Source organism: Passer montanus, unplaced genomic scaffold (assembly GCF_014805655.1).
Source record: "Passer montanus isolate IOZ18808 unplaced genomic scaffold, ASM1480565v1 scaffold142, whole genome shotgun sequence".
Lineage (NCBI taxonomy): Eukaryota > Metazoa > Chordata > Aves > Passeriformes > Passeridae > Passer > Passer montanus.
The window spans coordinates 82,038-98,693 of record NW_024361164.1 but is presented as its reverse complement, the minus strand read 5'-3'; the positions used below and the strand labels follow the sequence as shown (position 1 = coordinate 98,693).

The 16,656-nt window shown below is 43.8% G+C and overlaps 1 protein-coding gene across 14 annotated transcripts in view; it reads right to left on the bottom strand.

Moving 5' to 3' along the window:
- Window positions 1–16,656, bottom strand: part of TANC2 (tetratricopeptide repeat, ankyrin repeat and coiled-coil containing 2) — a 154,024-nt gene that overhangs the window by 71,239 nt on the left and 66,129 nt on the right. For 10 of the 14 annotated variants that reach the window (XM_039700623.1, XM_039700622.1, XM_039700624.1 and 7 more), the window contains 2 exons: window positions 15,812–15,919; window positions 1,695–1,843 (listed from right to left, as the gene is read on the bottom strand). In XM_039700623.1, the coding sequence (XP_039556557.1) occupies window positions 1,695–1,843; window positions 15,812–15,919 (257 nt within the window). The remainder of the gene's footprint in view (window positions 1–1,694; window positions 1,844–15,811; window positions 15,920–16,656) is intronic. The other 4 variants (XM_039700628.1, XM_039700633.1, XM_039700634.1 and 1 more) reach the window with 1 other exon arrangement.

The following is a 16,656-nucleotide window of genomic DNA, read 5'->3' as shown; positions in this document are numbered from 1 at the left end:
TCAAGGCAAGTGCTGACATCAGGAGACACTTATAAAGGAAGGAAAAAATTAACTTGGTAATTGAGGAACCAGCCTCTCTTTATCTTCTCCTGAACATGAATAGCATTCAAAGGCCCTGGAAAACTTTTTCCTGCAAAAATTAGCACACAGCCCAAGATACCAATCTAGTTTAGAGGACAAGTCTGCTATTTCTCTTTAGATTTTTTCTTTTATTTATTCTCCAAAGACATTTTTGGCTTTAGAGAAAAGATTGGATTTTAATTTCTGTCAAAAGGTAACAACAAAAGGAACCATTTATAGTAGAAAGCTCTGCTTGGCTTTGAAGTATTCAGTTGAAATAGGTGCCTGTTAAAAGGACATTTTCTAGCTCAATGTATAGTACAGTCCATTTTAAATCCACAACTTGCTTTAAAAAATTGAATGGGAAGTGTAAAAAGTATAACATATGTGTTAAAGGCAAAAACTTTACAAAATCACATTTCTTGGCTCTCAATCAAACTAGGTCATGCAGGAGATCAAAAATGTCTTGTGTCAGTCAGTCAGACAACCCAACGTGGCCCTGGGACACTGCCAGGGATCCAGGGGCAGCCACAGCTGCTCTGGGCACCCTGTGCCAGGGCCTGACCACCCCCACACAGAGGAATTCCTTCCCAATATCCCATCTAACCCTGCCCTCTGGAGCCACTCATGTCACTCCAGGCCCTTGTCCAAATCCCTCTCCAGCTCTCCTGGAGCCACTTTAGGCACTGGAGGGGGCTCTAAGGTCTCCCTGGAGCCTCCTGTTCTCCAGTCTGAACATTCCCAGCTCTCCCAGAGCAGAGAGGCTCCAGCACTTGGACCAACTCCGTGGCCTCCTCTGGAATTTCTCCAACAGCTCCACATCTGTTCTGTGCTGAGCACAGGCCACTTTTCACTGATTCCCTTTTTAAGGAATTCAGGTTCTCTGAATTACATTTATGTTAAATATCTGAGTGACTCATGCAGAGTCACCCAAAGACAATTAAAACAGAGAACAGAGAATTGGAAGTGGTTGATAAGCTCTTCTGCTACATACTGGATTAGCCATCTGTCAATTTAAATACAAAAAAAGGTGGTGGGTGGGAAATGCCTCCTATTTTCACTCTCAGCAAAAGTTGCTAATTGTCCATACCTGAGGAAAAGGAGGGAGAAACTCAGGCTCAGACAGCTTCTACAAAACCTGTATCATAGCCCAAAGCTTTCCAGCCAGCCAGGGGTGTAACAAGCTTCATCACAATAAAGATTTTATGATTTGCCTTCTTTATCTGTTTTCAAGCATGAAATTACCTTGTTGGGCAAATATGAGCAAGAACCATGACTATCTGTGAAATCAGGCTATTACTATTTCCCTCTTTCTTCTGCAGAGACTCTAAATCTTTATGTAACACCACCGAAGTACTCCTGAAATATCACAGAGAAGACGCCAGGCAAGTACAGATTATTTTGGTCACTATAATCTGATTAGAAACACTGCCCACTCCTACATTTGCAGAAACAGAAGAACAACAGGAGCTGTCTCACATGGCTGATCCCTGAACTGTTCTGCTGTTCTGTGAGGATGAGTCACGGCGAGATGAGGACGTACAACCTTTACCTCAGCACCATTGTTACCACACACCTGGTTGCCATGGAATGAAGACAATAACCACCCTCTCCCAAACTCCACCATGCCATACCTGGTTCTCGTCCTGCACCTCCATGCTGTACTGGGGCCCTGGCTGAACCTCCGTGACTTTCTCTCCGAGGAGGAAGCCCAGGCGAGTCATGAGTGTGTTCGCTGCCTCATCTACGGATGGAGGGGGTCCCAGCTCTTGCTCAGTATCACCTAAACACAAGAGAACCAGATTCAGACAGGAATTGTTGACTTTTGGCTGCTGCTCAGTGGTTTTACTGACACAACACCTGTACCTGTTTGTACCCTCAGTATCCGGGTTTTCAGGTTATTCACGTTATTCAAGTCTGTTTTACCATTCCGTGCTGGTCATTAGTTTTAGGTCATGTACCATAGATATAAGTTTTCTCCAATGTTAACTGTTGCTTCTCCTCTCAGTGCTCATTTTTTTCTCAGCATCTCCCATGGAAGCACATGTAGGTATCTTGTCCCTGTAGCAGAAGCACCAGAGCTACCAGGGAACAAGATTTTCTGGACCAGCTTTGGAGAAGAGTGTTTGCTCTCCTCCCTCTGTTTCTCACAGAAAATTACTCACAGAGAAGACAAGACTAGGAGAGCTATTTGGAAGGTGTTCCATGAGCTGCAGAGCAAACAACCTGTGCTACTGAGTAGTTAACAGGAAAGACCAGGACAGAAAATACATGTTCAACTTCCACTGTCGCCTGCTGTCCCCAACACACTCATGGTCATACAGAAATCAAGTCTCTCCAAATACAACTCACTTTCTGCACTCCTTCTATGGACCATGCCACAAATTCCCCATCAAGTCTGCAAAACAGGCCAAAACCAACATTTCTAATAATTTTTTCTATTTTTTTTCCCACCAGCTGAAGGGAAAGCAGCACAGACAAGCTTCTAGCTAGCAATGCACACTGGGAAAAGGCCTGACATATACACCAGCATATCTGTATCCTTTTAATTTTATAACAAAAAAGGAGGAACGAAAAACTGTGGAGGTTTTTGACTTGCAGTATCACATACGTAATTTGGGTTCTGAAAGTCAAGTTCCTTCCTGCTCACACCAACAGCAGGGTTAAAGCCTGAAGGTCAAGTTCTTACCACTTTACACTGAAGTAATACTGTGTTTAGTGCAGTTATAGGAGACTAATTAGGATTTGCAATTAGTCTACAGTTAATTATTCATCTGATAATGTACAAATTGGAGAAGAGCCCATCTCCATTTCCTTGCTCTGTCCTGGTTTGGGCTCCTCCAGCACTCAGCCTGCAGCAAGAGTAAAATGATGCGACTTTAAATAAAATATTCCTTTTTGATAAGTGTAACTGAAACCCACAAATCATGGATCCTGGGATATGTACAAAATCTCAGGAAATTTAAGCCAGTTGCTTCCAGAAATTCATATTTCATCTCATACTCTACAGCTCACAGAAGCTTACAGCAATTTTTGGATGTCTCTTCTGCACTACTGCAAATTAAAAACCCGGGAGCATCTCGCATGCAACCATGGCTGCATTCCTGAGCACCACCAGCTCTGGGAGTTGAGCATTTGCAGCTGTCCTTCCTCCGTGGCTCCACTGTTATGGAAATGGATGATACAGGAGGTCCACGTAAGCTGTCTGAGTTATTGAATCCCCATTGTACTGCCTGAACCAACGCTGACGTGAATCCGATAGATTTAAGAGAGACAAATTTAAACGGATGGCCCAATTTGAGGAACTGCTGACCACCCACAGTCAATCTGTGGGCATTTACTGCCTCTAGGAGCCCAAGCCAGAACAGACGTAATTTATGTAAAATGAAAACTAGACAGACTTTTATTTCCAAGGTTATTTCTTTCTTTAAAAGGTAAGATGACATTTTTAAAGGTAGATTTTTTGGTAAAAGCCATTCCCTGGATATGGCTCCACAGCTTATTATGCATTCCCATTCTGTATTCACAACCATGATATTAAAAATATTCAAATTATGCTGACTTACACATCTGGGGCAGAAAGGAACAGCTGGATCTAGATCTGTACTGCCCACCTGGGAGTGCCCAGGTGAGGCAGCTGCAGGGCACTGGGCACAGCCAGTTTCCTTTGGTTTAGTGCTGGGAACAACTCCCAACCAAAATTCACTCACTGGAGGTTGAGTTTAACCTTTTCCTTAAGGCCCTGCTTCTTTTAAACTACCCTTAAAACATCTCCAAGGGGCACGAACCTGGCTTTCACCTGTAAAATACAGAAAACTACAATCTTGTAAAATACAGAAAACTACAATCTTGCCTCAAGTCATTGTACAGGTACATTGAAGATATAGAGGATAATTATTATGTGGTTTGATAAAACCCCCAACGGCAGGACGTTGGAACCACAACATCTTCAAGATCCCTTCAACCCAAACCAGTTTGTGACTGTAACTCACAGAATCATGGAAAGGTTTGGCATGGGAAGGACCTCAATGCCTATCCACTCCCACCCTGCCAAGGGCAGAGACACCTTGCACTACCCCAGGCTGCTCCAAGCCCCAGCCAACCTCTCCTTGGACACTCCCAGGGATGGGGCAGCCACAGCTGCTCTGGGCACCCTGTGCCAGGACCTCAGCACCCTCACAGGGAATAATTTCTTCTTTATATCTGATCTAACTCTGACTTCCTTCACCTTAAGGTTCTCCTGCCTTGTTTTATGCTCATTCCCTGTGAGATGCTGGTCGTGGTACAAGGTATCACCAGCTGAACCAGAGCAGTGGAGCTGTGGGACCCCCATATTTCCTACAGAACTATCAATTATTTCATTATAACCTAGCTTTCAAAGTACAGATAACTTTGAATTCAAGCAAAGCGCCATTGTATTGGATTATCCCCTCCTAAAGTCTTAAAAAAGAAGTGGAATCCTTTAACTGGATGTCAAAGAACAGACATAACAGCTCTGTGAATGGGTATTATGGAAAAAAGCTGTATGTTGCCTTTCAGGGCTGACAGTAAGACCTAATACTCTCTTCCTAAGTTCAGTGAAAGGACAGAACTGGTTTTTTCTCTCTTTTCCTGAGTGCTATCCAGTTGGTGCTGCAACCACATTTTACTCTAACTTCAACTCTCAAATCAGAGTCTGTGTCTTGGCTCATTTCTCCCCCTAACGAAGAGGGTCTGCTGCAACAAGTGGAGATACCTAAGGCTCACACAGATACCTTTTTCTCTTTATTTTGAACAATTTTAGCAGATCCCAGCAGTGAACACCCCCATACTTTCCATCTACTTCTGCCTCTTTTTTAGTTAATGACTTTTTTCTTTGACTGAACTGCAAAAATGCAAATCAGAAATACAACCTGATCTTGTCAAGCAATTTAATACCTCTGATCCTCCCTTCAAAAAATTCAACCCACTTTAAATATGTCAGCAGATCTCTGCAATTCACCCTGGAATTTACCTGATTTAGGCCATTTAGGAGCAATTTTACAGAGCCTGGCAGCTCTCTCAGATGTCTTATCTAGAAATACCCTTTGGATTTCTGAAGGGGTCAGCTCTAACACCTCTGTAGGCATCACATGCAGCAGGACTGAGTTCATAAGTGCTCATAAATGTTCAGAGTATTCATTGGAAACCAAATATATCATTTTACGGCAAAATTATTAGGTTTGCTCTTCTCAAGGAACCATAACATTCAAAATGTCCAATTTTTTTTGTACATTGTCATTTTCAAACAATGTTTCTGTTACCTCCTTTCAATTCCTATACGAAAGCTGCCACATATTTCAGCTGCAATTGCTTACAAGCAAATGAAATTTCTTCATGATTTATTTGGTAATTCTGTGACTGGTTTGATAGCCACCCTCATCTAATTCTAGATAAATGGTGGGGGTTAGTGCCCCTGGGAGACATTAACAATGCATCTGTAGTCCACAGAATATTTTCAGTTTAATTGCTGTACTTTTACTTTCAAACCAGCTAAAATCCACTTCAGTGAGTGGCTAACAAGAACTGGGTAACAGTTCCCTTAGAGGCACCCATCCCTGAATTTTCCTGAATATGAGACTAATTTTCCTTTAGGAAATCAAAAATTCTTGAATTAGCAATGAAAAAAGATTAGCTATGTGCAAAAAGCGAGCACCTATGGAAAGGCAGAAATAAATGATGCCATTTAGGACCCTGATCCTCAATTACATAACTGCAGAGTTTTATCTAACAACTTCCCTACCTCCATGTGACCTGAATCTGTCCCATTATTATGTACATCTGCTTTAAATTATTCTGGATACACTTGAGCTGTATTTGGAAAATATCCTTGACCATTTCTGCATATCCCCCTAATCTCAGAATTAATGGAAGGATTTTTTCATTGGTTTTGTTCACATCAAGAGGAGATTTTTTAAAAAATTAACTACCAAGGGATGGTGGTGGCCTTACATGCATCTCTAAAAATGCCAATTTTTGTACTGCTACACCTCCAGTCCTGGGGTCAGTTTTGGGGAAGACACTGAGGGGCTGGAGCAGGGCAGGGAAAGGAGCTGGGAAGGGTTTGGAGTGGATGAAGGATCTGGGAAAGGGGCTCAGCCTGGAGAAAAGGAGGCTCAGGGGGGCCCTTCTGGACCAAAGAAAAAAGACTGAGGGAAATGAGAGGGCACTTATTACTGAACACACATATATATATTTATATACACATCTATAAAAGGCCAGTTATCATAAATACAAGCCTGAGCATCTGGACTATCTCCTGGAAGCAGGATTAGACTTTGACCCCCAAAAATCTTCCTGAGCTCTTCAACAAATCAAGAACACCAGGACAGAAGCAGTAAGTTCCCCACTGATGTAAAGCAGAGGTGAAATTGTTTCTTTCTTTACAGTTTTTGGCACTTTAGCTCAAAAAAATGAATATGGGGCTGTGCTCCAGCTCTGGACATCCAACAGTGGATGTCAAAGGCCATCCATCAAAGGCCTTGGCTGGTAAATAAAGTTGTTTGTATTTATTTTTAGGTCTTAAACTGACTTTTTATTCAGACAAGTTTGAGGGTAGTGTATTACACTCTTACTGATGAAGAAGGCTTTTTTAATATCAAAAAGAAGAAACACTCCTTTAAATACTTTGTATATGCCAAAGCCTGCTTTTGTTTTGCAATATTAGGCATGTGTCTTGGTTTGAAAGAGAGATGTTTGCCAAGGAAGGTGGCAACCTTCCTTGGAATGGAGAATGTGACCCCCTTCCCTCCGAATTATTGTAATCCGAAATTATGGGGCTTTCAGGCAAAGAACGGGAAAAGAAACTCCAGTTCTTTACCAGGATGTATATGTGTATACATGGCAAACAAACAACAGCTCTGGCACTTTTAAAAACGGGACCAGACACACGGTACTACAGCGATTTCAGCGTTTATTATAATAAAAAAAAGGCTTAAAGCAAGGGGACCCAGGCTGAACAGGAGCGATCCCGTCGAGGATGCTGCAGCGCCGGCGCTGGGTCTGCTTCAGCAGCGATGTCCCTGCTGCTCCAGGCGGAGCAGCACGGCTTCCCTGGGTCAGAAGCCCCTTTTTTATCCTGTTTTCTGTCCTTTGGTTTGTTTTCTTTTTGGATCCTTCACTTGCATGAAGGTTTAAGGCGCTTGACTGGCCCATGACAGATCTGCCCAGGTTGGCTCGTTTCGCTTGGGGAGTCGCGCAATTTATTTAGGTGTAACACGGTACGCTGAGTGCCATATTTCTTATATTGTAAAAGGGGTTAAAAGGGTGGTTATAACACCCAAATGCTTAGCAATTATCAACTATTTTTCAACAGTTTCTAACCGATTTTTAACCGGCACGAATACCTCGGGCAGGCCGGGGGCGATGATTGCCCGCGGCTGCAGGGGGCGCTGTGCGCGGGCTCGGCGCCTTTCCCCACACGGCAATGGCGGGCGGGCATAGGCAGGCACAGCTCCCGGGGGTGGCAAACAAAATGTAACAGACATTAACAATTATCAACTATTTTTCAACAGTTTCTAACCTATTCCTAACAGGCGCGAACAGCGGACAGGAGCCAGCCTCAGGCACGCCGGGGGCGATGATTGCCCGCGGCTGCAGGGGGCGCTGTGCGTTGGTTTCTTTTTGGATCCTTCACTTGCATGAAGGTTTAAGGCGCTTGACTGGCCCATGACAGCTCTGCCCAGGTTGGCTCGTTTCGCTTGGGGAGTCGCGCAATTTATTTAGGTGTAACACGGTACGCTGAGTGCCATATTTCTTATATTGTAAAAGGGGTTAAAAGGGTGGTTATAACACCCAAATGCTTAGCAATTATCAACTATTTTTCAACAGTTTCTAACCGATTTTTAACCGGCACGAATACCTCGGGCAGGCCGGGGGCGATGATTGCCCGCGGCTGCAGGGGGCGCTGTGCGCGGGCTCGGCGCCTTTCCCCACACGGCAATGGCGGGCGGGCATAGGCAGGCACAGCTCCCGGGGGTGGCAAACAAAATGTAACAGACATTAACAATTATCAACTATTTTTCAACAGTTTCTAACCTATTCCTAACAGGCGCGAACAGCGGACAGGAGCCAGCCTCAGGCACGCCGGGGGCGATGATTGCCCGCGGCTGCAGGGGGCGCTGTGCCGCGGGCTCGCCGCCTTTCCCCACACGCCAATGGCGGGCGGGCAGAGGCAGGCTCCAGGGGTGGCAAACAAAATTTAACAGACAAACCCGCAGCCTTAGCATCGGGCGCCCGATGGATACGGGGTGCTGGGTTTGAGTGTAGCGAAAAAGCCCGAGGCAGCGGCAGCCGGGCTCCGCCGCAGCATCTGCCTCAGCCGGGGAGATGCGCCCTTCAGGAAGGGTCCCGGGTTTTCCTCCGAGGCATCCGAATAGGTGATGAAGGTCCTTTCCAGTCAAACCGGGTGTAATAAGGTCCCAGTTCGCCAGCTGCTCTTACAAGCAAAGGCTCACCCACGGTTGGAGAAGCAGTGGGAGGACAAAAGCAGTGAATCCTCCAGGCCGGCTGTCCCTCCTCCGATCGGGGAGCCGAGCTCAGCCCCTCACCCCCAGCCAAACTCCCGCAGTATTCCTGCCCTTGTAAAGAGAAAACCCCTCAGGTAAGAGAGTAGCCGGCTGCACCCTTCTCCCTCCTCCTCCTCCTCCCAGCCACTCTTTTGTTCTCTTAAGTATCGGTGGTTATTGTCTCTTAGCAACAAATGGGAGAAAATTTCACGAGAGAAATAAAGAAAAAAAAAAATCCTAACCTCCACCAGCATGTTGCATCACAACCACCCAAATAATCTCTTTAATTCCAGCAACTCTCTTTCAAAACCTCTCACATTCCTTCCTCTTATTTTTCACATCATTTAATTCTATCAGGTTATAGAAATCTGACAAGAATTTTGAAAAACCTGCTCCCTTTGGTGGCCCAACCCTGGCCAACTCACAGGGGCATAAACAAAGTTGCAGGAGACATTCAGAAATACATACATACATATATAACATAGTGTTTCCATCATTTTCTTGGGGAGAAGAGTCTGTAGAAGAGGATTTTGACAAACACCTTTCCTTCTTCCAAGGCAGCTTTGCCAGGTCAAAACACAACGAGCATTAAAATGAGCCAAACGTTTAGCAAGGCAAATGACACTTTACTGTCACCTTTGACCACTGTTAAGTGGGAGGTCACCAGCAAGTGACAAGACAGCACAAAGACCTTGTCCTTACCTGATCTGATCTATTAGCACGTTCCCAGGATAAATTTATTAAAAGCAAATCTGACTAAATTATGGTCTTTGCATTTACAACGCTGACAACAATCTTGAAAACCTACCATTACATACCTGAATAAGACTTAAAAAGTTCTGTTTGGATGTAATAACTGCTACAGAAATAGACTAATTTACTGTTGCCAGCTTTTAAATAAGTCAGACTGGACAGGGCTTAAAGCAACCTGGTCTAGTGGAAGGTTTCCTGCCCTTGGCAGCAGGTGGAATGGTCCCTGCCAGCCCAACACAGTTATTCTCTGATTCTTTTGGGGACTAATTTCTAACAGAATCAACATCCAGGGCTAATTGTGTATCTTCAATGATTGGAGAGGGAAGACTACTGTCCATGTGGATGAGATAAATTTTAAATTTGTTCTTTCTCTAAAACATAAACTATATTTACGAAAATCTTACCCCACTCAAATAAAAGAAAATCACCCACTCTATCCTCACAGTGCCCTGAAGTTACACAGAGTAGGAGCTGTAATTTCATCTGCAAAATGTAGTTTGGACAAACACCACTGAAGTTACAGAAGGGGGCAGATACAGGTGACAGGCGTGCAGGTAACTGCACACACCATCACAGCTCCTCTTGCCAGGCAGGACAGATGCCAAGAATGGATGGGAATAGAGCAGGGAGCCCAGGAATGCTGCCCCAGGCAGACTGCCAGCAGCCAGGAGTGCAGAGCAGCAGGAACCTGCTCTATGTGGTGGGACAAGGCTTCCCCACAGGGATGGGGTTCCTCATGGGAACATATGGAAGAGCCAGTGGGGATTTAACTCATCAAACCAGCAGGCACAGGAGTCAGGCTGCTACAGTCTCAGTCCAAATACATTTTGGAGCCTGCAGTAAGTTCCAGGGCACTGGAGGAATTTGAAGCCAGGCTGGTACAACCAGTGCTTCCAAGCAGGGCTGCACTTTCAAACTGGCAGCTGGCCAAAATGGTCATGTTTGGACTCAAGGTAATTATTTGGAGTTAAATAATTAGTGATATAAAACATCCAAAATTCTGCTTAATGAGGTGGAAAATCTACTGTGGTACAGGAGGTTATGCACAAGTTGATCTCCTTTCTTCAGGGTCCAAGGGCAGCTGTGCTGCCCTGGAGAACAGAGCAGAAGGGACAGAGGGAATGCTGACGACTGAAGCCAATTTCACCAGGGGAACAACAGTCACGCTAGATAAGAATAAAGAAGTTCTTGTTCTGCAGCCCTGGGGAGGGTGAGGAAGTCACAGCAACTGGCAAGAGAGCACAAGTCATGGTGTGGCTTTCAGAGCACTGCATATTTGCACTTATGGGCAGCTCTCCATAGCGTCACTGAAATTCAAGGACTTTTATCCGTAGGCACTGGGACATGGTCACATCTGTGAAAGCAGTTGCAACATTTTAAAGTTGGGCAGTTCATCACAAAAACAGAATTTGGATAATTTACAGCCTTTTCCCCTCTTTTTTCCCTTTTTTTCTCCTCCAGGTAGATTGAACCCAAACCCTGTAAGAGTTGGGTATTAACAGATTGCACTAGGAAGCTTCAAGAAAAGCATACTGTCTCCAGTTATTTAACAGTTAAAAACATATGGGAATAACCTATGGGATTTGTATTATTTTCCCTTCTTATTTTGAACAACTCTACTTTGGCAAGATTCAATAAACCCTAAACTCTGGACCCCGCCACTATTCTCCAAGTTGCAACTTTCAGTTCAAGCAAGCTCGATGACACCTAACGGCAACTGCTCTGTGGCCAATCCCAGATGGATTCACACACAGAACTCCAGCAATGCCTTCAAATATTCCTCCCTCTGATCCAGAATTTCAGACCAGACTGGGGCTTGTTTTGTAACACACAAGTTTATTCTGAAACTGGTTCCATCTCTTGATCTAGCAGAAGGAACCAACAGCATCCTCCCAGGAACAGCATGAGAAAAGTCAATTGCTTCCATAGCAACCAGTGTGCCAAATTATGGCTCTTCTGCAATTAGGGCTGATCACAATGATTTCCCATTCCCTTCAGGTCAGTGGGCTTGACAGTGCTGGGACAACCACAAGATTCAACAGTAAAACCATTTGTCAGCTCATGGTTGGTTTGATTATTTCCTCTCCTTCCCCCCAGTTCATCACTGTTCAATATGACAGAGGTTGGACCAGAATCCTGCTGGCTACATTTGTTTGGGGTTTTGTAGGATTTTTTTGGCTCAGTGCCTGTATTTTCACAATGAAAAATCAGAGAGGAGTGCTGGTTCCTGCATTCCCTCTTAAAGGCTTTTTCTAAGACCTGAGAAGCATTTTGCTGTGTTTGGGAGAAACGCGTGGATAGTGTAAAATGAAAAATACATTTTACATGATAAAAAGAGAGAAGCAGCAGCAAGCGGATGTCAAGCTCAACGATTCTTTAACCAAAGGAAGAGAAAAAGGAGCGATGAGATGAACACAAGTGCTGCTGCCATGGTAAATCACTCCCCTCCCTGTCGGTGGCGGGAGCACCGCAGTGACTCCTAACTCAATCAGGGATGAAAACAGACGCCTGCCAGCCTAATGTGCAACAAGCAAACCAGACACCCGAGATCTGGGTCCCAAAATTTCTGAAGAAGGAGTTAATCAAATTAAAAGATAATGTCATAACAGACTTAGCCTTTGGAGCACAAAACCAAGGTAATAAATTACACAAAATGCAACTGCAAACATTAATCTGAGGCAAAAGGCCATTACCTGAAAGCACCATCCATCTCCAACAGGTTTTCTGAGCACTTAGAAGTCAAAACATGTTTTAGCTGCCATGAAAAACAAAAAGCAGCTGAAAGAAAGATGCCCTTGTGACCAATCAAGAACTAAGAAGCCAGGACAGTGCTCACCACGCAAGCAGTGGCTCTTGGCAGAAGTGAGGTGTGATAAAGTGGGGGAAAACCCCTACATATTAAACTTAGTCACTAGAATCACTGCAGAAAAGGTTTGACAGTTGAACAACAGAGGTTTGAAGGTCAATTCCTGCTATGTTACCCTAATTAAAGAGCAATGATGGATGTGAAGGCCTCATCCCCAGCCTCCCTGCCTTCAGAGGGTTGACAAGGGGGAAAACACAAAGCCTCTGTTGAACAGTGTCTGCAGGACTGGAGCAGAGAAGGGAAGATGGATCAGAAACCTTCCAAGACCCTCCTTTTAAAGTCTCTGCTGAATCACAGAATGGTCTGGGTTGGAGGAGATCTTTTAGCTCATCCAGCTCCACCATCCCCTAGAGCAGGTTACTCTAAGCCCTGTCCAACCTGGCCTTGAACATCTCCAGGGATGGGAGACCTGTGCCAGGGCCTCATTAGCCACACAGGGAAGAGACAAGGAACTCCTTCCCCACCAGGGACACTTCAAGTCAAGGACTGAAATCTGCACATCCTCTGCAACTACAAAAACATCTACAGAAACATAATTTGACTCAATGATCCTTGTGGATCCCTTTCAACTCAGCTTATTCTGTGATTCTATGATAATTCTTGTAGAAAGGGATTTTTCAAAGTCATGGAACAGCTTTTTTTTTGCCATCATCTTAGTTGCAGCAACTATAAAATATGGGCCAAATTCTAAATTAATTTAAGAATATTTATTAATTTTTAAGTATCTACATTATTTTCACTACATAAGGAATATAATAATAAAAAAAAAGAAATTATACCAAGCTTAAAACTTTGTTATTTGTGCTTGGTATTAGAACATCCCTCCATGACACCACTTGGTATTGTCATCTTCTTTCTCCTTCCTCAGCACTGGCACGTCGGGAGCACGTCACTCCCCCACACTGACTCACACTGAAGATGTCACAAGCAAATCTTCCCCCCAGCAGCATGAGGGGCCGAGCAGTGGCACTGCAGTTGCTCAGGAAACCACCTCCCTGGAATGTGCTGAAATTTGCCTGAAGCCTTAAAATAAACATTTTGATACTGAGCAAAATTTCACCTCTCGGCATCTCAAACTGAAATCGTTATTCCTATATATGCAGAGTAGCTAATGTTCTCTTTTCTTTGCTATTTAGTGTTTTAAACTGCTTTCAAGTGTATAATTAATTACATTTTTTGTCAGGGATCACATTAAAAACCACTCCACCTCCCCTCCATTGCCAGGCAGATCATCAGCCTAATTCTTTCCCTTCTTTCAACTCGCACCGTTATTCTTGGAAACGCTTGGGATTTAGCACTGTGTGCTATATCTTCACAGGATGCACACATTTTTGAAGAGGGTTCATGTAAGCCTAGCACAGAAGAAAGGAGTTGTATTTCCTTGGAAAACCGACTCCAGGCAGTGCCTGAAGCTTTGCCATGATCCAGAGTAGGACTCTTCCTCCACCTTCCCATCAGGAGCTGGATGCTACATCCCCTTTGGTTCCTGTGAGTTGACCACAACTTTCTTTCTCTCTCTCTTTCTTTCTTTCCCTCTTTCTTTCCCTCTTTACACAAGGATCCTCCCCCAGCCACCTACTTCTTCCAAGGTGGAAGCTTGGAATCCAGCCTTCCAGACCAGCAAAACCTCCAGCCCCAACATTACTGCTACTTTCACAAAAGGATCCATAAATTTTGGCAGTTTCTTCCATGAACAGCTTCAGAAATCCTTCCTCAATGGATTCTATCCTCCCTTCTTCCCCTATTGCCAGTATAAACCTGGCCACAGTCCCTGGCCATGGCACACATGAAGAGAGCAGCTCCCTAACAAGTCCCTGGGGTCACATTTAAGGAAACTGAAACAAACTGAATCCCCAACCTGCAGTTTCTACCTTGACTGCAAGTCCGTGCTCTTCCCTGCCAGGTACTGTTCTGCTCTTGTCTCATTTCCCTTCTCCAAGCACACCAAGATGGCTCTTGGGGACACAGTCTCATGGTGGCCTTGGGACAGCTGGGTTTGCAGTTGGACTCAACAGCTCTAAAGAGCTTTTCCAGCCTTATTGGTTCCACTGTGACAACTCTGCTATTGTCACTTTTTTCCTTCCTTAATGACACTTCATGTTCCTTTAATGACACTTCAAGGCAGTACAAAACTCCACTTTTCCTTTCAGATCACTAAACTATCAGCAAGAGAAGGAGATCAAATAGCAGAAAAAGAAATTAAAGGAATTGCAGATCCCATTGTCAAAGCCCATCCCTGGGCTTGGCAGCAGTCCTGCCGTCCAAAGCTCTGGAAGAGGGGAGGCACATGTCTGGGTGTGGGAATGTGGAATTTATGTTTTTTTAATCTTACAATGCAATGATTAATTCTCTGTGGATGCAATCATAACAAGTTTATAATTATTAACAATTATAAACATGACAGTTGAAGCCGTTCAGTTAGAAAAAAGGGCTGCAGCAGCACAATTTTAATTGTAATTCATGATGATTGAAAAAGGAGCAGCACTTTTCAAGGCAACTGTGGTCTCAAATTAGGCATTGCCAAGCACAGGAACTGTCTTTTGATTTTCTGAAACAACTTCTCTTTCAGACAATACATTCAAGAAAGCCCACATTCAAAATCTGGACAACATTCAATTAATTCATCCAATTTTGAGTACTCTACAAGTTCTTCTACAAGTTCATCAGCCACAGGAATAAGCAATACCCTGATTTCACAGTCATTTATTAATATGACCTTGGCGACTGTAGCTACAGATTTCAGAGGCAGATGTCACACATTTGCACATCATTTCAACATATTACACATCCTTTTTTTCCATCCAAAGCCTGTAGTGAGTATGGATCCCTTTGGCTCAATATCAAGGAAAGCCAGGGGAAGAATCTACAGGATTCAGCACAGAATCCACCAAAATGCTGCTGTTTTCAGCCTTCTCCCAGCACCTCCACAGACTCTAGCCTTGCCCAGGTTGCCCCTTCCAAGTGAGGAAGAATCTGGGCAATGACACTGAGCTGCAGATTGCAGACACTCACATGTGCTGGGTTTTCCAGGGCTCGGGGGATTTAGGTAAAGCCTGCCCGAGCTGACAGACATGAACAGGGCTGAGCCAGAAAGGGACATGACCCACTTTATTTATTTTTCAACCAGAGGCCTCAAGCAACACGTATGCATTTCATACTGCTACAGCATACATAAATTAGAAGGCATTTCTTAACTAAATAAAAGTAAACACCCCAATATTCCTGGATGCAGGTAACAAGGTCCCAGAGTTTTGCTTAGCTGATTTAATGATGTTTCTGAGACATGGTTTTATCCCAGCCTCTCTGCAGACCAGCATTAAAAATTAAATTTAAAGCAAGTACGTTTATTGGCTCATTTTTATCTTCTCAAAAGCAACTCTCTAGACCTTTTAAATTATTCTGAGGGGATAGCAGCCACATGCAAAATTGCAAGAAACAAACGTAAATGGGCAATTATCAGAAATTAATGCTTTTCAAATTTGCAAGACGGTGAAACTTGGTTAGGGAAGGTCCAACCAACCACCTAGCCAAAGGAGCCATATTATAAATTTAAAAAGTCTCTGTGCCTGTTGTCCCTGCTCACACAGAGCCTTTGCATGCAGCTTACCAGGGCAGAATGCATCAACGTCCAACTTCTGGGCAGAGAGGGTTGGGGAGCCCAGCTCGGACTCTGGGATTCGAGGGCTCTCAACAAACTTTGCTTTCCTCAGAGGGGCTAAGGGAGAAGGAGGGGGAGAGAAAAAGAGAGGTCATGAGTAAGGGAAATAGCAAGCAACAGATGGAAGCACTTAACTAAACGACACTGTCAGACTCATATCAGGTTACCCCCTTTTTTTTTTTTTTTTGCCAGGAAAAAAAATTATCTGCATTCTTTACAAAGGAGATGGCTCTTGGTTAAACTTTCAAACTGCACAAGCTGACTTTAAAGTGTGTGAACACTGAGGCACATTCCTGATATTCTAAAACATTTTCTTTTCTCCTATTTTATTAAATTTTCTTTATAGGAAGCAAATGAGCCTGGATCCAGCCAGCAACTGTGGAAAAGCAAAGATCATAGAGAAGTACACAGAGCCCAACAGGTTTTAAGATATTTAACTGTAAATATCTGAACTTAACACATAAATGCTATGTTCAGTCATTGTTTACTTGAACATAAAATTTCAATTTCAAGACAGTGTCATTGTTGAACCAAACAGGTTTGGTGTTCAACACAAAAGAGCAGAGCAAAGCTAACACTGTGCAAGCCAAAAAGAAGCACTCCACTTTTATCCTTGCAAATCCATAAAACATCAAGAGACTTAACAGAGGATGGGAAAAGGTAAAAGTGTTTGTAACAAAGCATCACTGACCACTAGTGCTAGAAAAATGGGATTTTCCCCATGTTTTAACAGTCTGAACTCTAAAAGATTGAAAATTCTGTACAACATTTTTTTGGAGTAAAATTAATAAAAG